Source organism: Saccostrea cucullata, unplaced genomic scaffold (assembly GCF_032062105.1).
Source record: "Saccostrea cucullata isolate Sc308-1 unplaced genomic scaffold, CSIRO_AGI_Scuc_v1 ctg337, whole genome shotgun sequence".
NCBI lineage: Eukaryota > Metazoa > Mollusca > Bivalvia > Ostreida > Ostreidae > Saccostrea > Saccostrea cuccullata.
Genome location: NW_026932716.1, coordinates 217,745 through 241,284, shown reverse-complemented (window position 1 = coordinate 241,284; position 23,540 = coordinate 217,745). Strand labels below are relative to the sequence as shown.

The 23,540-nt window shown below is 32.7% G+C and overlaps 4 protein-coding genes across 4 annotated transcripts; 3 read left to right on the top strand and 1 right to left on the bottom strand.

The window, feature by feature from the left end:
- The first annotated feature begins 1,300 nt into the window (after positions 1-1,300).
- On the top strand, positions 1,301-4,871 carry LOC134235902 (ependymin-related protein 1-like). The gene is made up of 6 exons (XM_062718082.1): positions 1,301-1,465; positions 1,864-1,968; positions 2,760-2,835; positions 4,220-4,366; positions 4,536-4,639; positions 4,744-4,871. The coding sequence occupies exons 1-6, from the start codon at positions 1,328-1,330 to the stop codon at positions 4,792-4,794; spliced, it is 621 nt and encodes a 206-aa protein (XP_062574066.1). The 5' UTR covers positions 1,301-1,327; the 3' UTR covers positions 4,795-4,871.
- A 566-nt stretch (positions 4,872-5,437) lies between these two features.
- LOC134235901 (uncharacterized) lies at positions 5,438-9,253 on the top strand. The gene is made up of 6 exons (XM_062718081.1): positions 5,438-5,527; positions 7,855-8,021; positions 8,233-8,328; positions 8,722-8,797; positions 8,890-9,057; positions 9,168-9,253. The coding sequence occupies exons 2-6, from the start codon at positions 7,881-7,883 to the stop codon at positions 9,251-9,253; spliced, it is 567 nt and encodes a 188-aa protein (XP_062574065.1). The 5' UTR covers positions 5,438-5,527; positions 7,855-7,880.
- A 1,752-nt stretch (positions 9,254-11,005) lies between these two features.
- Positions 11,006-14,336, top strand: LOC134235900 (uncharacterized). The gene is made up of 5 exons (XM_062718080.1): positions 11,006-11,424; positions 11,834-11,909; positions 12,069-12,215; positions 12,458-12,561; positions 14,195-14,336. The coding sequence occupies exons 1-5, from the start codon at positions 11,323-11,325 to the stop codon at positions 14,255-14,257; spliced, it is 492 nt and encodes a 163-aa protein (XP_062574064.1). The 5' UTR covers positions 11,006-11,322; the 3' UTR covers positions 14,258-14,336.
- A 2,854-nt stretch (positions 14,337-17,190) lies between these two features.
- Positions 17,191-23,485, bottom strand: LOC134235872 (uncharacterized). Its single transcript, XM_062718034.1, has 5 exons — positions 23,375-23,485; positions 22,245-22,395; positions 21,519-21,594; positions 20,147-20,294; positions 17,191-18,168 (listed from the first exon to the last, which is right to left on the bottom strand). The coding sequence occupies exons 1-5, from the start codon at positions 23,483-23,485 to the stop codon at positions 17,425-17,427; spliced, it is 1,230 nt and encodes a 409-aa protein (XP_062574018.1). The 3' UTR covers positions 17,191-17,424.
- Positions 23,486-23,540: the final 55 nt, after the last annotated feature.

The following is a 23,540-nucleotide window of genomic DNA, read 5'->3' as shown; positions in this document are numbered from 1 at the left end:
TGTATGGTTTGGTCAATATTCTTGCAAATCTTAGGTATGATAAATAATTTAACCTGTTTGATAACTCTTCGGTGATGAGGTCACTTCAGGATGTTAAAGTGAGCGATTTTGATTTTTCTATGCTTTGGAAATTCTTTTTTCTCTTGAATGTTTTACTGTAATTATTTTTTTCCCATCAGTTTGCATGCTTTTTTTGTAAACTAAAATTTATTGAAAATTTCCAAAGTCATAACAGTTATGCAAATACATAATAATTTATATGTAGGTGTAACATAGGCATCGGTACCGGAAGGGGGGGGGGGCTTACGCACACAAATGTTTTGCAAAGATATACATATTATAGGCATTGAAAATTGGACTCACCTTGGGGGGTCAACTTTGAATTTGTACCGACGGCTGTATACAATGTATAAGAAAAAAAGAGTTGAGCTTCTCCTTGTTGAACTTCTCCGTGGGGTTAAATGAGCACATGTAAATTTAAAAGTTTTTCGAAAGATACAATTATTACAAATTGATTCTCTCAATTACTAGTACTAAAATCTAAGTCTTGATTTTTTTGTTTAATGAATATTTTTTTTCAAAGTGCGTAAAATGTCCCCGTGGTAAAAATGCATATGTACACTCTTAACGCAAAAAATTTTTAAGTGCGTTGAGTGTGTCCCGAATTAAACGCACTTTTATATTTATTACTAAGTGCGTTGATTTTGTCCCAGTTTTAACGCATTTTGAAAATTTTTTCAAAGTGCGTAATTTTTTCAAAGTGCGTTGCCACACACCCTTCTGATCGAAAGATTTTGTTGATATCGGCGGATGTGACCCATCAAGAGGGGATGCTCACTCCTCGGATACCTATTCCACCGTCTTGAATTTCCGATGGTTTGGGGGTGTAATATGACACTATAAATTTTGCTGCCGAGGATTTTATATAAAAAATTTAATGTAAAAAAAAAAAGGAACGGCTTGATCTAAAAAAAATCCCATAAACTATTCGAGTTATGAAAAGTTGAGCTCATTTCTTTGGTTCCAACAATATCACGCGAAAAAAATATTTAAAGTAATTTAATTTAGTTTTTTCATTATATACTATATATCTATTTAATTTTGAATTAAAGATTTTTGCATAATTGATGAATAAATAAGTCTTTTAAAACAAACTTGTTCGTATTGCAAACAGCTGATTTAGGCTAAAACGTAGTAAGAAGAATGTTCCAAAACAAGATAAAGAAAGGTTAGTAAAGGACACATTAGTAAACAGATGTGTTATCGAGCACTGCAGGAATTGGTAAACAGAACTGCACTACCCGGGGACCTCATATCAGTGGAAGCAATGGAGATTAGAGGATGGTTCATGATTTCCATCTTTGTGGCGGGTGTTTGGAGCCACTGCTGTCCCCCTAAACAGTTTGAAGTCACCGAAGATATCTATGCTGCGGTAAAGACGAACGGTTTCGTAACAATTACACGGGTAAGCCAGTGTTAGAATTAAAAGGGTAAGAATTTTAAGCTTAGGACAATGTTACGTTTTAATAACAAGGGTAAGACATGGTTATGTAAGAAATATAAGAGTAAGGTAATGTAATGTTAGAATTACGAAGGTAGGGCAAGGTAAAACTTAAGAATTAAAAGGGTAAGACAATAGTGCAATTAAGTAACTCTTTGTTTTGAAAATTATAAGGGTAAGGCATGGCTGCACTAAAAAATGATGCTATAGATAATTCATTAAATCAATCGTTATTACTAAAATGTACAGTTAGGATAAAACAGTATTACAATGACAAGGATAAAATGATGCTACATTTCAAGAACAGGGTGTTAAAATTAATGTTTTATAAAGCAAACCTTATATTTCCAGTCTATTTTTAGGGAATGCAACGAGTTGCTTACGATGTGGTTGGGAAACGCTTAGCTGTACATGGTGTAGACTACACCAAAAATATTACTTCTGACGTCATCATGGATTATAAAGCGGTAAGATTTCTTCTAATTATGCCCGCGTAATTGAAGATTCCGGGGAATATAGTTTTTTCCCGCCCGTCCGTCTGTTTGTTTGTTAAAACTTTAACATTGCCCATAACTTTTGAATGAAGAAGAGTGTGGGTCGGCTTGTATATTCCTTGTCACACAAGGTTTCCTAGGGTACCACCAAATTTGACCTCCTGTTTCCCTTGGATTTTGAACAAATTTTGCCTAAAATGATACTCTTAAGAATTGCTAACAATTTTTGAACACTTGGCGTTAGGGGTTTTATACTTCACATGAATATTAATCTTCAAAGGGTATAAATATTTTTGACTTGTTGACCCTGGCCTTAGATATTGATCTACCTTTACTTCACCTTGAACATTTAGTAATAGTGTTTCATAATACACATACATTTCTTTGGACAAGACTTTCCTTTAAATACCAACAATTTTGACCTTTTGACCTTGACAGTGGACTTTGACATGTATTTGGGAAAATTCAACCCTCAATATAAGATGCCGTAGAGGGGCATCAGTATTTAAAAAACACATCTTGCTAGTCTTGTTTTGAGTGGGTAAAGGTAATATTGGAAGTGATATCTATTTAATATGAAAAAGGGGGAAAGAAATGAATAGGTGCAGTAATGTGTGTGACAAGAAATATGTATTGTATCATTTTAGCAGAAAATGACCCCCCCCCCCCAAAAAAAAAGAAAAATAAAGTATGATAAACTGACTACGATTTATTTGTATTAGATATTTCAGAATAAGTAGAACGTATGTATTTAACACTTTCAGGGTAAAGAATACGTTTGGGCCAATGGCGTATGCCGTGTACTTCCAATAGCAAACTTCAGCGAGTCATGTGTACCAGGTAATAGAAATCTGTTCATTAACACTGTATACAAAATATATTCATAAGATCAATTTAAATTCATATTTAGTAAAAATACATTTTTTTTCATAAGATCGATTTATAAAAATATTTTCTGTTTTTAAATTGTTTTTTAAATAATGCTTTATTTTAGACAATTTTCATACATACAAAAGAACAAAAATACACACACAAACAAACCTTCACACACCACACGCAAAATATTTTCATTAGATCGATTTAAATTGAATAGGGAGTAAAGATATATTTTATTGTTTTGATCGCAAAGTACATCGTCATGCTCGATGTCTACAATCTTAATCTGAAGAATACAACAATGAAGTAAATAAACCCAAGGTCATGATGATGAAGGGAGCGACCGACCGGACCTGGACATTATGTCAAATCCATGAGAAGTCATTCCCCTTTATCATTCTCATTATTAATGATTAATCACTTTAAATAATGTCTTGGCAAGGTGTACATGTATTATATAACTTACTTTTTTTTAAATCTTATACGTGAAAAGAAGTAAAAATAATAGTAATCTTACAACCAAAATCTATGATAACCGTGATAACTTTAACTTTTTATTCGTCTACTTCCCGAGCTTATGCAGCAATATACCTTCTTCACCTGCATACGGAGTTTATATATCACTGTAAATTCCAGAGGAAAGAACATGCTATACGTATGTACAATTTTAAAATTGAGGTAAATTATTGGCAAACAAGATGATGAAACAAGATTAATAGCAGTCTTCTTTAAAGTCATCATTTTATGAGCTATAGTCGATAAAATTACCTTGTCAGCAAGTACAATTCATCATTGAGTCAAATGCTGACTGATGGTTTTCATACTCATTGTTAGTCAATTATTTATAAACTGAAGTCACAATTGTTTTTTCTATTAATTCACGAACATGACAAGGAGCACACGGCGGGTATGACCGGTCGGCAGGGGATGGTCACTCATCCATGACACCTGTCCACCCCTGATGTTTAAAAGCTCCGTGTTTGCTCCCTTCCATGTTTACTCTGCTCCTATTTTGTACTGTTTTATGGTTTTTGAACTCAAATCTGTTCGTTGCTCGGCACCTGATCCCCCTCTGATGTTTTGGAGGTCCGTATCCTCAACATATTTCACTGTCATATATTTTATGAAATTGTATTCTTTTCTCTACACTCGCTTTGTGGATTATAAAGCGTTTACTGCCTAAGCTCAGATTTGGTAGCCAAGAAGTTTATTCCTTCAATGAAAAAAAAATGATATATTATTTCTAGTGACAAATTTATACTATCTTGTTTAAGCAAGAGAAATTAAGATCTTTTCTAAATGACCCAATATAAATGATATTGAAGTGTTACTTTTTATTAAATATCAGAGGGAGCGAAACTGTTGGATAGAACATACATGGGTCAACCACCTAACGAAGTCCCGGTTAACATGTATAACTTCAGAAAGGACACTAATGATGTTTATGCTACAGTCACCGAGGACTGCATACCGATGGAGGCTCATTTTTCAAGTGGTAAACTTTTAATTTATTTTCCATTTAATGGAGATGGTCTCATACATTATGGTCTCTGACATTCTGTTTTGTAAAATATTACACAGTTTCTCTGTTTGATAATGGAATCTCCCTTGACGTTAATATCATTTTGAAACTCTATATCTAATATTTACATTATGATTGACAGAGGAGAAAGGTTATATTGAGTTCATCGTTTATTCGAACTTTTCTCTGGGAATAACAAATCCAAGCGTGTTTACTCCCCCCGACATATGTGTTCATCATGGACAGGTAAGGAAATTAATAGGACCGTGCTTACCTGTGGTGTTTTTAATCAGTGTCCATTTAATGCATTTAGCATTAAGGTGACAAATTTGAAATATTTTCTTTTTCAGACCCTTCCTCACGTTACAGTACAGAGAAGACGTGGTGTAGCACTGATATGATTCGTCTTATCACCTATTAAAATGTATTGCCGGTGTATTTAATTAATGGAAGAATAAACTGATATTTAAAAATTAAAGTTATTCTGTTTTTCTGTCACCTCAAAATAATCCTTGAAAACATTTAGGATGTTGCAGATAGAAATGCCCATTGTTTCAAAAGAAAATTTAGATTGTATATTTCAGGGAAAGATTGTTTTGAAATTATCTTATATTTAGTTTTTTTTCTTTCTAAATCCACTGAACACTATTGCTATTATTACTATATTCAAGTTATATTATTCCATAGAAATAATAAAGTCTTGACTCAATAATTTAAAGGTTTTTGTATTACAAGAAACCTCATTAAAATATGCCTCTATTAACAAAATATGATGAAAGTTTCATAACATTCTTTTCTCAAATATTTAAATTTTTCCGGGTTTCGAAAAGAAATTACTTTTTAGAGAGTAAATTAAGTAAATTATATTGTTTTTCTCAGGACAATGCACTTTTAAAAAAAAATATCCTTTTAATTTATTATCATAAAGTAAATGTACATATTCTTTTATTAACGCTTTTATCTTAATACTTAATCTGCCCCTTTGAGAAATACAAATAATGTACCCTATAATAAGTACACGTCTTACTGATAAACTCTGACAACACACTGATATTTGAACTGAACAACATAGGGTACTGGTAGTATAATGTCTATTTAAAGAACATTCTGTGATTTACATATATTCCATGAACAGTAAGTTTTTGAAATCTTTTAATTCCTAAGCCTAAGGTAAAAAAAATATTTTGTTCCGTTTATACCAATTCAGTAAATAGAAACAAGTATATGGACTCTTAAAATTTAGTTACAACCGGGTTTAGTTATATTTCTCTTTAATTTCTTGCCTGATAAAACAGACCGCACGATGAAAATGTTCAGTGCAGAATGTTATGGAGATAACGAACAGTATTCAATCCCAAAGTCCATAAAACAATACAAATTAGGAGCAGAACAAATACGGACCTCCGAAACATCAGAGGTAGGATCAGGTGTCATGGAGGAGTGAGCATCCCCTGCTGACCGGTCACACCCGCCGTGTGCTCCTTGTTATGATCGGGAAATAACGGACAAATCCGTTGTCAATTCAGTGTAAAAATAATGAACTAACAATTAGTATGAAAAACGTCCGTCAGCGTTTGTCTCAATGATAAATTGTATTTGCCGACAAGTTCATTGTATCGACCAAAGAACTTACGAAATGATGACTTTGAACGAGACTGTTGATATTCTTGTTTCTTCACTTACTAGTAAATAATTTACCTCGTTTTAGAAGGTGTTCATACGTAGAGCATGCTCTTGCGTATCGAATCAACTGAGATATACATACTAAGTATGCAGGTGATGAAGGTATATTGCAGAGCATTACACAGTTTATGTTATGAAAAAAAACTAATATAACCTTGGCCTTTATGTTATCTAAGTAACTACACAACTCTATTCTTCAAAAGATTTTTCACTATCCATTGTAAAACTGATCACATATTATGTCCCCACCTGACTTCCATTATCACTAATCAACACAATCTCAGAATGCTTGCATAAAAATTTGATTCAGCATGACTTTACTGTTCTTAAAGAAAACATGTAAATTTTCTTTATACACTTGTACGTACATTCCTATTTTTGGAAAAAAATGATCACTTACTATGGTCTTACCGTCCTCCTACCCCAGGGTCATGATTTCAACAAATTCGAATATAAACTGGAGGAACTGTGAGCAATGAGCTCACTAAATGATACCCCCCGCCTCCCATAATGTCCATGTGTTGCTATATATTGTTCTACGGTAATGTGTAAAGAGGAATAACTCGTCCTATCAAATGTTATCCAGAAGCTTCTATATGTGACGTCATAGGTAAACATATAATGGCAATGTCCATGCTTTGCTATGGGAAACCTAAAATACATGTCGAATAAAAAAGTGAAATAGGAGGTGCACAATGGCAATATGCAATAAAGATTCTGTGAAAGTTTCATTAAATTTCACTCGGTAATATAAGAGGAGTTGCGGATAACAGATAAAGCGTAACAGACGGACGGACGGACGTACAGACGGACGGAAATCCCGATTACTATATACCCTTCCACTTTTCAAGCGGGGGGTACAGCTACCTGAGAAGGATATGGAGATAACGAACAGTATTCAATCTCAAAGTCCATAAAATAATACAAAATAGGAGCAGAGCAAACAAGGACCTCCGAAACATCAGAGGTGGGATCAGGTACCATGGAGGAGTGAGCATCCCCTGCTGAACGGTCACACCCGCCATGTGCTCCTTGTCATGATCGGGAGATAACGGAAAAATCAGTCGTCAAATCAGTGTATAGATAATGGACTAATAATAAGTATGAAAAACGTCAGCATCTGTCTCAATGATAAATTGTATTTGCTGACAAGGTCATTGTATCGACTGTAACTCATAGACTACGAAATGATGACTTTAAACGAGAATGATTACAAATAAATAAGACGTTTTGTAGCTCTGCTGTCCTTGTATTCCAGTGTAAGTTTTTTTATATGCTGATTATGCTGATTTTTTACCAAACCTAACCCCAGGTTCATTATTAGAAAGAAAAAACCCTGAATATGCACTACAGTATTGATCATGACTTTCCTGATCTTCATAAGAAGATTTTAAATATTTAAGCTCACCTGTGGAGCTGAGAACTGAAGGGTCCGTATCTAATATATTTTTGCTATCGACCTACGTCCGTCCGTTTCAACATTTTCGACTTATTCTCAAGAACCACGGGGAAACGTTTTAGCAAATTTTCCACAATGCATTATTGAGTAAATAATAGACAAAGTCTTTTTAAATCAATTTAACTTTTCAAAATGTTTCAAAATATTAATTTTCAAAGTGTTTTTTTATGTGACCATACGTTTTTTACACAGGTGTAATTTTTTTCGTTATCATAGTGTTCACATAACACACGTAAAAACACCAAATGTAAAAAAAAAATTATATCTCCGATCTAGTTTCATTGTCTACATAAAAAGCTTTATATTCAAAATTAAACAGAATAAAAAGAACAAAAGATATCAAAGATGTTTGTCTTTCTACTGTCACTGACGGTATCGATGATAACCGGAGAAGCGTCACAGTGTTGTGTCCCTCCACAGTTTCAGACCAATATCGACACAATGACATCTCTTTCAAGTACAATGGATAAACGATTTCAAACAGCGGTAAGTCGAATATCATTATATATTCAAGAGCGTGTGTTTATAATAGCTGACTTGAAGAGAAATTTTAAATCAAAGATCTTTCCAGTTTGTATAGAATTAGAATCCATTATTCTGTTATTGATTGAAATCGTTATTGCAAGCAACTCCCAACATTACTTTCTGTACTTTGATTTTTTAAAAGAATGTACCGATAAACTATTTTGTCTTTTAGAGATTTTCCTATGATGCCATGTCAAAAAAACTAAGGACACATGTTGTGGCTCAAACTAAGGAAGATGAATTCGATAGAATAGAAGATTTCTCTGCTGTAAGCTTTTATCTTTGTTAAGAATAATTTATACTATGGGATAGTAGAGCAAGTTCGGAGTGAATATGAAATCAACTTTTAAAAAACTAACTGAAAAAAGAGAGCTTTTCCCTCCTGAAATTCTTGTTTTGTATCTGAGGTAGAATGGTTTTTAATGAACACAGACTGAGATTTGTTTGAAATTTCCCCTACCTTTGTTTTCAAATATTCAGTCAACCATCAGGGTATCCTGAATAACAAAAAATCATCTGTGTATTCTGTTTTGTTTTTTAATGCACACAAAGGAAATAAAACTTTGAATCGCATTATTATTCTTAAAGACCATAAATCATTGTTTTATTTTTATCAAATCTTCACGGTAGTGTATTTATGCTTACTTTTATTTTCCATCAGGGTAAATCCTTCACCTGGGCGAGAGGAATTTGTAAAGTGTCATCTACGGGTCCTTTCAACCAAATCTGCATCCCAGGTCTAATTCCACAGGTTTAACATGAGTACAGATCCTAGAAAACAAGATACTGATTTTTTTGTATCAAATTCTAAACAAGCTATATATTTTAGATGAAGCTAAATTAGTTCGCGAATCCTTCATGGGCGTGTCTCCTAATATCATAAAGCTGAAGACCTACATGGTAACTCTGGAAAACAACATGACGGAATTAACTACTGTCGGAGATAATTGTACCCCCATAGAAATGGTTTCCTTTTCTTCTAAGTCCCCTCAACCAGGTACACAAATTGTATCTCATTTGATCTATTATGCATCCTAAAAAGAGGCCTTATTACTATTATATAAAAGTCGTTTAACAATTTATGTTAGACATTAAACATAATTTCAGATGGTCAGTTTATGAGGATTTTTTATAACATGTCTATGGGTATAAAGGACTCTTCTATCTTTACACCACCAAAAATATGTTCTTAACAGGCAAGTATATATTTTGTGTATTTTTTCAGGTCAGTATCATACTTTTTTCAACTGAAATGTTGATAAAGGAATTCTTTTGAGCTTGAATATTGTTCATTATCTCCATATATTTTAATTACATATTAATGTCATATAAAAGTGTTTTCTCTTAATTTATTAAAGTATATATTGTATCAAAAAAAAGTCTGAAAAATTAAGCATGTCATGGGAACATTTGAATATTTTTTTTTCATTTTTATTTGCAGAAAACCAGTTTCACCGATATTCCTTCTTTTCTCAATTTAAGCCATCGAAGACAACTTTTTCATGGAGATGATGACTACATCCTTTTTTCATTCTTAAAAACACCAAAGAACATTAAATTATATATTTCATAATCTGTTGATTTTTTTTTACAGACATATAACGACTTCTTCATTTTTTTTATTAAACACGAGGAAAACATTAAAATTTACCAAACTCAACACGTATGTCTTAATTTTTTTGATAATTTCTTGTATCATCTATACTTTTAAAACTCGAAAAATAAAAAATAAAAATCAAATCGAATCGAATAAATTACTACACTTTGGAAATACTTAGATTTAAAAAAAAAGGGGAATGATTACATTTACCAGGATTGTCCCAGAAAAACGCAAACATTTTTACTTTGAGAATATTGCTAACAATTGGCATACATCATGATCAACATTTTTAATAATGCCTGAAAATTTCAATGAAATATCTCTTAAAATAACATTATCCTTTTAGGTAAACGAATCTAACAAATCAGCTGTCGACACAACACTGATTACGTCAAAACGTAGATCGTAGTGTTTGTGAATTTGTTCTGGAAACTGTGCCTTTAATAAAATCATTTATTTATGCATAAATTCAACAATGTTTTTCATTTTCGTTTAGTTACCAAACTATATATCTCAAATACAAGTTCGCCCCCCCCCCCCCAAAAAAAAAACAAAGCAGAAAAAAAAAAAAAAAAAAAAAAAAGGTATCAATTTTTTTTCACAGACTATTTTTACAATCCTGATCAGCATTGTCAATGAAACAACTTTGTTTTCTAGGTTTTATAAATATAATGTCACAAAATTAATCTACATAAATACATATACTCGTGTTTTAAAAGTCATCTTTCAGCATTGATGACACATATAACTTTACCGATATATGCCAGAGCGCATTAAATTAGACAATGTCAAAACTGGTTATATTACGTTGGGCGGTGATGTGGAGCGCCAAATTATCAAGCAACACTATGTTAAGCAGGATATGACTCCTGCACATAGTGAAAAGATATGTTAACAATGAATCATAAGTTTCGGAAACAGAACCATTTCTAGTTGAAGGAGTTTGGGGTTGATTTAAACAGTTATCCAGTAAAGAAGAGAACAGATCACCTAAATGAAGACGAACTGAAAATACAAGGAGGAGGATATCATAGACATACGTGGAAACCGCTGTAAAATTACCCAATAAGATAGATTTTTATTTGAAAAAGTTAAAAAAATTGTCTAACGCTAATTTCCATTATTATAACAGCATTTAATTCTGTATTATATGTCTATAACAACACAGACCTGTAAACTAATTTGTCAAAAACACACGCACAAAAAATTCAAAAGCATGCACAAAATTATCAATTTTGGTTGGAATTTTAAAAATTCAAAAAGGATATACATTTCAGTCAGGTGAATGCAACTTTTGTAGCCCTAGGAAGGACACATTTGTAAAATTAATGGCCAAGATAATAGAGTTTACTTACACTTTGGATCTGATAGTTGTTATCAACTTAGTAACAATTTGCAAACTTTAGAGCCAAGCTTTAACATTTCCCAAACATATTTTGGAAAACAATGATTAAGAACGGATTTTTTCTGGTTTTGACTCTCGTGGTTGGTGTTAATGGACAGTGCTGTCCTCCAAGACAGTACGAAGTTACCATAGATACCTTCCAAGTAGAATATAAAAGCGGTGTTGCTGACAGGGTACGTATTTCACAAGTTTTAAAAGCGTTTACTATGTTCTTTCTTATTTACTCTACGCTTAAAGCTTAATTCTTCTTGAAGGGTATGCAGCGTGTGTCATATGACATTGATGAGGAAAAAATAGCATTGCATTCCATTAGCTACACCAAAAATGTCACATCGACTATATTCATGGACTATAAGGAGGTGCGTATTTCTTCTTATTTCTGAATAGCCAATGTGGATTTCAAAAGAATGATTGAAAACGAAGATTGTTCAATACATATAATAGTTTTTTAAATTTCTTTCATGTTTCTGTGAGATACTGTGAAGTTACAATGATATTACTCACCAAAAAGTCTCAATGTTTACAAAAACCTATTTAAACAATACATTATTCTAGAAGAGCATAACAACATTAAAGTATGGTCATTATCATTGACTATAGTAACTATATATATCAGTACACTATAGCATAGTCTGAGAATATATAAAAAGTTTTTCTAAATGTAAGAATCTTCTTGTGAAATTAAATATTTTCCCCTAGTTTTAGACAAGAAAATTGACATGCAGACATAATAAATAAAAATATTTTAATACTTAAATCTCTCTAAAGGGAAAAGAATACGTTTTGTCCAATGGTGCCTGTCTTATTTTTCCGTTAGGAAACTTCAGTGATCCTTGTATACCGGGTAAGATGTACATTCTATCGCTGTTTTCATGTCATGCAAAGTTTTTTAAGTGCTAAAAACCATATTTTAAAAAAAAATAGCAGGGGTATTGATAAAATATATTGATATTGTGTAAGGTGTGTCATTGTGCTAGAACATATCTTTCTTCCTTGATTTTAGAGGATGCCAGTTTTCTTGGACAATCATATCTTGGACAGCAACCCAAAGAGACACCAATACATATGTATAAATATAAAACTGATAAACATGATATGTATATCACCGTCACTGAGGACTGTATTCCAATAGAGGCACATTTTTCAAACGGTAAATATATTAACAGCATATTGTATTTTATGAAACAGTTACTGCTGCACTCACGTTCAAAAAATTATATAAATGTCAAAGATATGATTTTTTATATCTTCTGTGACTTTTCTTTAGAACTGTCTACGACAACATTCATTGTTAAAGTCAATAAATCTCTTTTAACTTTCCATAAGAATACGTTAACATTGTGGACATTAAGCCTATTTTAAAATTTCTAATAAATCACATGATGTTTACAGAGGTCAAGGGCCACTCGGAGTTTCTTTTGTACTCAAGCTTTTCACCCGGGATCAAAGACAGGAGTGTGTTTACTCCTCCAATTATCTGTGATAAACAAGGAATTGTAAGTCAAGAAGTGTATAAGGAAAAAAATCGATTTTATGAATTCCTGCAGGATGAGCATTTTCACTATTTGAATTTTATGCCTCCGTAACAGACAATTCGAGGCCAATCGAGGGTGTAAAGTTTTTGCCGATTTCGTCTGTCTGTCTGTCTGACTGCTTGTTTAGTAATCTGTTTATCAGAAAAAAACCTTTAATCGTGTCTATAACTATTTAGTTCACATGAGCCGAAGGCTCAAGTGAGCTTTTCTGATAAAAAAAACTGTCCGTTGTCTGTCGTCGTTGTTGGCGTCGTTGTCGTTGTTGTCGTCGTAAATTTTTCACATTTTCATCTCCTTCTCAAGGACAACGTGGCCAGTTTCAACCATACTTGCCACAAAGTATCCTTGGGTGAGGGGAATACAAGTTTGCTCAAATAAAGTGCCATACCATCTTTTAAGGGGAGATAATTATGAATTAGTGAAAAATTAAGGGCATCTTATAAAAATCCTCTTCTCAAGAACCACTGGGCCAGGAAATATGAAACTCATGTGGAAGCATTCTCAGGTAGTGTAGATTCAAGTTTGTTCAAATCAAGACCCCCAAGGGCAGAGTGGGGCCATGATGAGAGATCAAATTTTTTACATAGGAAAACATATCGAAATTCTTTTAACATCTTCTCACGAACCATTGGGTCATGAAAATGAAACTCATGTGGAAGCATCCTCAGGAAGTATAAATTCAAGTTTGTTCAAATCATAACCCACAGGGGTAAGATGGGGCCATAATGGGGGATCAAAGTTTAACAAAAGAATACATATGGAAAATCTTTAAAATTCTTTTTCTCAAGAACAGCAAAGCCATAGTATGTCATAGTAATATGGAAGTATCTTCTGGTTGTGTAGATGCAAGTTTGTTCAAACATGACCCCATGGGGTAGGGTGGGGCTACAATCGGGTATCAAAGTTTAACATAGGAATACATGTTGTACATAGGAAAATTTTTAGAAATCTTCTAAACAAGTATAGAAAAGCTGTGTTTGTTTATATTTACATGGAAGCATCCTCGGGTAGTGTAGATTCAAATTTGTTCAAATCATGACCAACCAGGAGAATAGAGGAGCCATAAAAGTGGATCATAGAAAATAATGTAGAGGCTATATCAATAAATTTTTTCATCTTATAAAAAGCAAAGCCATTAATTGTCATATTTATTTAAAAGTATCTGTAGGAAGTATAGATTGAAGTTTGTTCAAATAGCCACCTCCCCCTCCTCCCTTGAACCCACTTTTATATTTAAACTTATCAACTGAGCGATGTGGCCCCTGGGTCTTGTTTACTGTTTGAGGATATGGCTTTCATATTTCACATATGTATTCCTTTTGACAAGACCTTTCATTAAGTTCCACCAAATTTGAGCTCTTGACCTTGACCTTCGAGTAAGTCCTACTTTTACATAAAATAAAAAAAACTTTAACCTCTAGTTTTGAACATTCGGTGCTAAAGGTTTCATATTTTTATGTGACAAAACCTCTCCATTGGTATAAATATATTTGACCTTTTGACCTTGACCTTAGTGTTTGAGTTCATATTTCACAGATATCTTAATTTGTGAACTTGGCATGATATTAACCTTTTCCTGTGTTTTATTTTGTAGAGTTCTCCCCATGTTGCTGGTAGAAGAAGGCGGGGAATTTTTGTACATAATTCATTTGAATAACTTCCCAATTTGATTTTTGAAATTCAGATCATTTTATTGGTTTAAAAAAAATACTGAACCACAGTTTTTTTTCTGTATTAAAATTAAAGCACCACTTCACAAGTTGACAATTACAAAACAAATAATATTTCGTGAAATTTCAGTTGAATTTGGTTCCTTTATTCTAAGAGTGTAGAAAATCAGGATGAAAGAAGATCTGTGTTCTTGCTAAACCTTTAAGAAACCTCTTCAGTTGACTGGAAAATGATATCTATTCAATGTCCCTTTTGGGAATATTTCACGCATATTAAGAATCCCGGTGAGCTTGAAGTAAAAGATATCACAGAATCTGGATCATCTGTTTCATATTTGGATATATCACTTGAAAAAGACGTTAATGGTAATTAAACAACTAAACTCTGTTATAAACGGGATGACTCTTTACTTTTCAATTGTCAACTTCCTTTACTTATGTTGCAATATACCTTTATCACCTGCATACGGAGTTTATGCATCTCAGTTGATTCGATACGCAAGAACATGCTCTACGTATGAAAAAATTCTAAAAAGAGATAAATTATTAACAAGCAAGTTGATGAAACAAGAAATCGGAAGTATCAGTTTAAGTCATCATTTCGTTGGTTCTATGGTCGATACAATGACCTTGTCAGCAAATACAATTTATCATTGAGTTATATGCTGACTGACTTTTTCATGTTTATTGTTAGTTCATTATCTTTACGGTGAATACTCAGTAAACAACAGATTTACCGCTATTTCCAGACCATGACAAAGAGCACATGGCGGGTGTGACCTGTCGGAAGGGGATGCTCACTCCTTCATGGCACCTGAATCCACCTCCGATGTGATGGTGGTTTATGGTTGCTCTGCTCCTATTTTGTTTTGTTTTATGGACTTGGATGTTCAATACTGTTCGTTATCTCTATGTTTTACATCATACGTTCATACTAATTTTAGGCCATTATTTATACATTGGCTACTTTTATTTCCATTGTGTAATTTTATTGTAAGTTACAAGTATAGATAAAAGTTTTCAAGCTGAGTTTTGAAATAAGTAAATATCGTGAAAAGGTTGCAGAAAGCACAACGTACGCACGACAAACAGTCACTTTTCGATCTAAAATTATTTAAAAAAAACTTTTGGAATTATTTTATTTACACTTGTGGGACAAGATTCCTGTTTTTAGTCTCTTTTGTTGTGTTTAGTCTCTTGTGGTATTTAGTCGTGCTTTGCATTCCTGAAAATATTGATTTTGTTCAGTCTGTATTTGGCAACACAGTTCAAGCAATAGCACAATATTTGGGTCACAAACAAAGTAAAGGAAAACACCTATGAATTTAATATCGTCGTTTATTTCATGTACTCCAAATAATCGTTTTAAATATTTGTATAGAAAATAAAGGGCTTTGTTCCCTGAGAATACTTAGAATTAAGCCTTTTGTATATATAATAAGTATTTATTGAATATTTAAGTACGTGAGGAATGATACGCTCTGATTTTGACACCCGACCTCCCAAAATAAGAGCGAGCATCATATAAAAATTATGGTTATATGTATGAATGAACTTATTTTGCAATTTTCTTGTAACATTATATTATATAATGTTGACAATATGATGTATACATGGCTAATAAAAAGAATTGTGGTATAAGTTGGAAAATTGTATTTAAAGGACTATATATGGTAAGAGCCAATTTTGCCCCCCTAAATATAAACATTTTAGAATGATATTCGGATATGGTTAATTGATTTTTATTTACTGAGGAGATTGATTTAGATATATTTCCAATATATTTTTCACATTTATATGCACTCACTGGCTGTATATGACAACCTGTGCTCAATATCTTCTTGAAGAAAAACTGCTTGAAAATAAGCAGTCAGGTTTATATAAAATATGCTAAACCTGTGGGAAAACGTGAACTTCATGATGTAATATTTTTAAATTGATGCCATTTTGATCTAATTGAAAACTATTAATAAAGGCTGCCTGTATACTGTAGCTATGCAAAGTAAAGCTGTATATAAATTAAGATTAAAATATTCATTTTAAATTGCCATTTAAGACACTTACTATATATTGCATTTTAACAAACAGCCGATATATGTTAGAAAAATCAGTATTCTTCGTTGTGCTGTAAAAGTGGTTATTTAACTGATTCTATGGTGGCATATTTCTGCCATATGTGCAAAATTAATTATGTTGACTTGCTAAAAAAAGTATGTAATCATGCAAAATTATTATTTCAACATGCGAGATAATTATTTGAACATGCAAGTTACCACTCGTTTTAAAAAAAAACTAAATAAATTTAAATGTTGATAATCATGCTTACGCCAGTATATGACATCATTTAAACAAGATGCAACAAAATTTTGTCAATAAGCGATTAATTTATGTAAACATGCAACATATTTATGTAGACCTGCGACTGATTTCTGTTAAAATGCAAGATAGTTAAGTTTACATGCAACTTTTCTTTTTATGTCAACATGTGATTTGTATTTTAACATGCACGATTTTTATGTGAACAAGGTAATACGTTACTTGTCAACATACATATATGGCACTTTGTCATAATAAACTTCATGTTCACATCATCACCGTGTATGTTGACATTACATGTAATTAGTTGTTTACATATACATATATTCAGATAATCATCTTGTATTTGACACCAGTTGCATGTCAAAATAATCTTATGCATTTTTTTTTGGTATAAAATATATGGAGATAACGAACAAGATTCAAGCTCAAAAGTCCAATAAACAAGACAAATATAATGTAATATTAAAGTCATTAGTAAGTAACCTTATTAAGATTAAAATTAGATAATCTAAAGAAATTGGTTATTAGAATGTCAAAATAAGTATCTTACATGTTTGACATTAATAAGTTCCATGTCTACATACTTAATTTGCGTGTTAACATGATTTATTTTGCATGAAGAGGGCAGAAATAGGAACCAAATTTTCTTCTTTATTCCCAGATTTTACGAATAATTCAAAGCATATGGCTGAAGGTGATTATACTCAGATGGCAAGATATGATAATAAAGATTTTTTTCTTTGGTTTGTACATCATGCAAAGAAGACTACAGGAATACTACAAATACTTATTTAAAAGCACAATTTGTCCTACATGTTTCTTTATCTACACATTTCTAACGTAAGCCCGTCACACTTTCGGTTGAATCCTCCAATCCGCTCGATCGAGAGCTGCAGTCAGAAGCTGAGCTCTGCCTTCTTAACAATCTTTCCAATATGTTGCAGGTAGACGTTACCGGCGACAAACACCCTTGGTTTGCGGAGGCATCGTTTGGATTTGGCAAGAAAGTCGTATTTAATATAAGTTCATTGTTGTTCTGATTGTTCTCAAACAGATCAAGCAAAATGTCGCATTGCTCTGTCGATAGTTCCAAAACTCCTTCCTCGTCCTTTAAACCAGAATCTGCTTTGTCGTACGGAAATGAAGTTGTATCATTTCGCTCAGTCGATCTTTCTGTGATCGGAATAGCTGAATAAGATAAAGGGGCAGTTTGTTCTTTTTTCTGTTTTTCCAGTTGATCAACGTGGTCAGTAAATTCATCATTTAATATACTGTCATCACTTTGGGCAGAAGAGTGTCCTCCCTCAGCCATTTTATTCCTGAGATGCTGCTGTAAGGTTAGTTTAGCAGGTGACATAAGCTTCTGCTTGTTATTGGGCATCCAAGCGCTGTCTTTGGCTCTTTTGCGAGGAGGTGTTGAGATATTTGGCTCAAGAACTTCGGGCATGCCTTGTTTAGTAAGATCCTCTACCATAGCATTGATTTCAGTCAAACGTTTCTTGGGCTTTTTCCTCCTTTTGATCCTACAATGGTCGAACTCTTCCGTCAAACCATACAGCTTTAATTTCAATTCCAGTTGCTGAAATAAATTATGATTAAGTATTATTTGTAGCATTCGTAATTTAAACTTATTCAAAAATAATAATAATAATAAACTCAGCATATCACGTAAAATTTGAAGTCACCGTCTTCCGGTAAATTTTCTATCATGAGAAATCATCCTAAGTGAAAATTGCGCATTTAAAGAATTTAATATAATTACACAGTGGAATTTCATGTTTAATTATCGTTTCCCCCCTAAATACCGATGGGTACCAATTGCGCCCTATTATTATCAGCAGACTTATTTTTGTATCTATATCGGGAAAAAATTGTTTAAAAACTTTTAAGTGAAAAAAAAAATGGTTGTGACCTTCATTTTTACATTAGACATATCGATGAGGTATTTTTAATCATAAATAGCTATTTCTATCCTTATGTCGATACGATATATCCCAATTAGTTATGGATTTATATTTTTTTTTTAGAATTAACGACACCGAGTCTAATTATTTCTACCCTAGGGCTTTTGATAATTTTCCGCTAATGAATTTTTACTATTTTATTTATTGTTAAAATTAAAAAGAACCGAATATTTCCCATCCCGATTTCTTAGGGGGCCATCTAAAAAGATGTCATATTTTACTACTATACCCTATGGGAATTTTATTTAAACTTGCCAAATTATCACATTTTCCCCCATATTTCTTGTATATCTGCCCTAGAGATCTCAAAAAAGTTGACCATTTAGGTCGGTCTAGGTCTTAATTTCAAAGTTTATATTTTTTATGACCAATAACTCTAAAATTGCCATATTGTGGTATAAATACATTTCGGTGCAGGTGAATTATCGGTGTAGTTAATTGTTTAGAGAAAAATGGAAATATTTAGATTGCGAGCATATTTCTTTTGATGTTCTGCCATCAGTTTTTAGTATGATATCCATTGACGTCTACGAACATATTTAAGCGAGCCTGTCATTCTTCAGCTTCTTGCATTGCTTACAAAATCGAACAACAGTGATGTCGTTAAAGCTCTTTCAGCTTTTCCCCCTGAATTCTTGTCGTTAAATCACACACAGACCAGTAGGCGTAACTGATAATAATAATTTTATCTTAAAATTACAATATTTGGGAAAGGTTTACTGTCACAATTATGACAGCATGAAGTTAAAGAGCTGTGCAAAAGTCATGTACATTCGAATTAGACTTGGCCCCGTAAAAGTAATAACGTTAGCGTTCTTTTATCATTTTGAAAGTTGCATTACACACAGAGAGATAATTACACATAATTTTCCATATTTGAACAATATTCAGAGAATTTTTTTTTAAATGGACTTCCGCCATTTTGTCCTCTTTGAACGTTATTTTCAGGAAGGTCAGCCTATTTTTTTTTTCGAATTTAGCATACTCAAAATAGGTGAAAAGACTATGCTGGACTAAATAATGATTATTTGCCGTTAGATGTATTTTTTTCTATGTATCGGACCAGACTAATTGAGCTTGAAATAAAGGATACTACAGAGCATGACGCATCTGGTTTGTATTTGGATCTACGAAAAGACGTTAATAATAATCTAACAACGTCTTATCATAAATAAACGCGATGACCTGAACTTTGCAATCATCAACTTCCCTTATTTATGCAGCAATATACCTTCATCACCTGAATACGCTGTTTATATCTCTGAGTTGATTCGATTCGGAATATCATGTTCTACATGTGAACAATTTCTAACACGAGATAATTATTGACGAAGAATTTTATGAAACAAGAATATCTGCAATCTTGTTTAAAACAATCTTTTCGTACGTTATATGGTCGATTTAATGAATGACCATCCCTAATGTTTAAAAATAAAACATTAGAACCGCTTTTACTTGTAAAAGAATTATGAACTTCTAACATATTCCTTAATCATATGGTATTTTCCGACCTTGTTGTGGTTTATACAGCTGTCACATGTATATAAAATTATATTCTTTTAATTTGAACAGACTGAAAACGTGACTCCTTACAAAAATTCGGATAAGTAGTTTCTGATTTTTCGAATTCATGGTCTTTTGATCTTCCTTCAACTTCTGCAAATTGCGCCTTTGCGTCATTAATTCCTTCATATACTCCACAGATGCTTTCAAAATAGACCCTTTGTTCTGCTTAAGGGCTCTGTAAATAAATATATTCATTTACTCTAATCATTCAATGACGTGATAATAATGTTTTAATTTCTCTTTTCTAATATATAATTTGACCTGATATATTCTTTTTCCAAAAAGATAAACGGGGGCAGAGACGATAAAAGAAATACTGTATACAGGGGAATTTTCGCCCCCGTTTTATTTTCGCCCCTTTCGCCCTACTATCATTTGGGCGATTTTAAAACGGGGCGAATTCAAATAATACAGTATAATTTCGTAAACAAAACTATGAATAGGCGAATTCAAAACGGGACAAAATTGTTTGCAAGAGTGAAAGGGCGAAAATAAGACGGGGCGAAAATAACCTTGTATACAGTAATGCATTTTCACTATAAAATTAGTATACCAGAGCTCCCGACCTAGGTGCCTAGAAATTTACAATGCTAAATACCTAGTAGCAGGGAAATTTTTTTTCAACAAATAAATGTATTTTATTATATAGTTAATAATGCCCTGTCCTTACACCCTGTCCTTTATCCGGGGGCCATGAATTTCTCAATTTTGAAAGATGCATTCTTGCAATAGCTCATCATAACTTTGCACATGGCTAATTTGTTTAATACCCTGTAGCAGAGAAGAAAAATTTCAAAGAAATAATTTGCTTTCACAAAAGCCCCCTCTCAGAACCCGCGGCTGTGGGGTCACAAACTCGAAACTTTTGAAATAGCTACTCTTGATCATCATAACGTTGCATTAGATTATCTGCAGTAGAAGAGAAGACGATTTTCAAAGAAATAATGCACTTTCACTTTATAATCAATAAAGTCCCCATCAAGCAGAACCCCTCACCCTGGGGCCACAATTTTCAAAATTTCTGAATAGGCTGACAGGTACTCTTGATCATGATAACAAAGCACCTAGTCTATCTGCTTTATATACAAGATAAGAAAAGCTTTTCAATTTTTTTTTTCATTTTCACTACATAATCATTAGTGCCCTCTCAACTACAGAACCCCCAATCCTGGGACCAGAAATTTCACAGTTTTGGTAGAGGGATCGTTGGGGTCAGCGTTTCAAGAAAACAGTTTGAAAATGTTCAAATGGATGTCGACGCACGAAACAGATAGCACTTGGTCATCTCAGTAATTCAGAAGACCTACACAACGAAACATTGAATGTAATTCAGACAGGCTTACATAGTACATAAAATTTCGTCTTTTATTTGACGCACGCTTTTCTTAAAAAAACTTACTGAGGAACACTTTCTGGAAGGAGTGATGCCAGTTCTTTAATTCTATCGTTTATGTTGTATCGCCGTCGTCGTTCAACTACAATGGTGTTCGAATAATGTTAAGAGACAAAATACTTTTTAAAATGAATTCCATTAGAAATTCATTTTATGGTTGAAATGTTTGCTTTGAATACTAGTAAGTAAAAGTATGTTTAATAGATATCATGTCATTGCATTTTATAAGTACATGAAGATTAAATTTTATTGTTATATGAGGGGCATTTCAATAGTTCTGAGAATGGTTTTATAAAATATCTAAAACGAATGTGTAAGGTATGCTTCGTCACATTTTAGAACTTCCATTTGTCTCGTGCGCTTTGAAGAGGCGGATCTGGGATAAAAGTGAATTAGAAAGGTAATCAGCAATAATCTTTACCGTTTACTGGGCCTTCAACATATCATTTATCAAACCATTCTCAGAATTTTCAAATGCCTCTCGTCATAAGACTGAAACGAAAAATGAGGCAGTTAGGGGTTTCACGCGATGAACATAACTTAATCACTTTGTTGCCCCAGATGATATTCTATTAACAAACAATATACATGTAGTTGCAAGAGATGTGTGGAAGGGTAATATTTTAATCAATCAATATCTCAATTGAGAAAATTATGATGTTTATATGCATTTCAAAATCTATGTCAAATGCAAACAAAAAAACCCTTTCATAAGTTATCTTTTATACCTACTTATATTATGTTTGTCCTTCTTTTTCCGGTCTTTTCGCCAGTTTCCTTCCTCCGTCATAGTCCCCGACTTCCTAGTACTGTTTTCTGGTGAAGGATTTTCACCTTCCGTGTTTTGGGCATTGTAATGGTCATACTCAGAAGAGGAGCTAGTCTAATTAAAATGTAAAGATAATTAACAATATCAAACTCAATAATCATTAAACATAACCAATTTAAGGTCATGAACAAGACAGGGTTATCCAAAAAAAACAAAAACTAATTCATTAACTTTTTACACTCATAAATTAATATAAATCCTGGCCTAAGTAAAATTTCAATTTCAAATATAAAGACCTAAAGAACCGTTTCATTTTTTGTGATATAATAAAAGATATGATTTTTTTCTTAATAATTAGGTGAATGAAATGTCCTGAACCTGTATAATGAGGTTACCTCATCTGAACGAGGCAGTGAGTCATGAAATGATAAATAGAAGAAAATTGCGAAGACATTAGATACATAAATATGATACTGTCAGCAAATACAGTCTATCATTAAGTCAAATACTGACTGACGTTTTTAACCCTTATTGTTAGACCATCATTTGCACTGAATAGTGAGCGGATTTTGTCGTTATATTCCAATCATGACAAGGTGCACACGGTGGGTGTGTTTGGTTGGCGAAGGTTGCTTATACCTTCATGACACTTGATCCCATGTTTGATGTTTTAGTTGTTCGTGTTTTCTTTGCTCATCAATTTTGTATTGTTTACGGACCTTTGAGCTTGGATACCGTTCGTAACCTATATGTTTTACTCCATATATTTTATACACATTTATTAAAGTTGATATAATTTGCGGGTACTAATGTTAGAGACTTCACTCAATTCACTGCTCCATAGTATTATTATTCAAAATTAGGTTACTATAGTTCCATTTTAAAGAAAGTATGTCAACTTATCAGGTTATCTTTGACCGACATACATGAAATTTTCAATATAATGCCATGTATGTTTTAGAAAATAAACTTAGAGTTCTTAGGAGTTTGTATCAAAATTGATTGATTGTATACTGTTTCGAGAATTTTTCACTCATATGGAGACAGCTCGTGAGACCCTTACCTATAATTCAGCTTTTCTAGTGTTACTTACCGATAAACTAGCCGTCTGCTCAATAGATTCTAAATCTTCGTCAAAAAACGTATCATCTAATACAGAGGTCATCACGTCACCGAGGACATTATCATCTAATACAGAGGTCATCAATCATCTAATACAGAGGTCATCACGTCACCGAGGACATTATCCGTCATCTTAA

Bases quoted from the DNA above. Each gene is read 5' to 3' on its own strand.
- LOC134235900 (XM_062718080.1), top strand. From the start codon at position 11,323: ATGCAGCGTGTGTCATATGACATTGATGAGGAAAAAATAGCATTGCAT. The intron at 11,910-12,068 runs GTAAGATGTACA...CCTTGATTTTAG, and splicing joins CAGTGATCCTTGTATACCGG to AGGATGCCAGTTTTCTTGGA. The intron at 12,216-12,457 runs GTAAATATATTA...TGATGTTTACAG, and splicing joins AGAGGCACATTTTTCAAACG to AGGTCAAGGGCCACTCGGAG.
- LOC134235901 (XM_062718081.1), top strand. From the start codon at position 7,881: ATGTTTGTCTTTCTACTGTCACTGACGGTATCGATGATAACCGGAGAA. The intron at 8,329-8,721 runs GTAAGCTTTTAT...ATTTTCCATCAG, and splicing joins GAATAGAAGATTTCTCTGCT to GGTAAATCCTTCACCTGGGC. The intron at 9,058-9,167 runs GTACACAAATTG...ACATAATTTCAG, and splicing joins TTCTAAGTCCCCTCAACCAG to ATGGTCAGTTTATGAGGATT.
- LOC134235872 (XM_062718034.1), bottom strand. From the start codon at position 23,485: ATGACCTCTGTATTAGATGATAATGTCCTCGGTGACGTGATGACCTCT. The intron at 22,396-23,374 runs GTAAGTAACACT...CATTTTAATTAG, and splicing joins AGCAGACGGCTAGTTTATCG to ACTAGCTCCTCTTCTGAGTA. The intron at 18,169-20,146 runs GTAAGGAGTCAC...AATTTATTTCAG, and splicing joins AACTACTTATCCGAATTTTT to CAACTGGAATTGAAATTAAA.
- LOC134235902 (XM_062718082.1), top strand. From the start codon at position 1,328: ATGGAGATTAGAGGATGGTTCATGATTTCCATCTTTGTGGCGGGTGTT. The intron at 1,969-2,759 runs GTAAGATTTCTT...TAACACTTTCAG, and splicing joins TCATCATGGATTATAAAGCG to GGTAAAGAATACGTTTGGGC. The intron at 4,367-4,535 runs GTAAACTTTTAA...TATGATTGACAG, and splicing joins GGAGGCTCATTTTTCAAGTG to AGGAGAAAGGTTATATTGAG.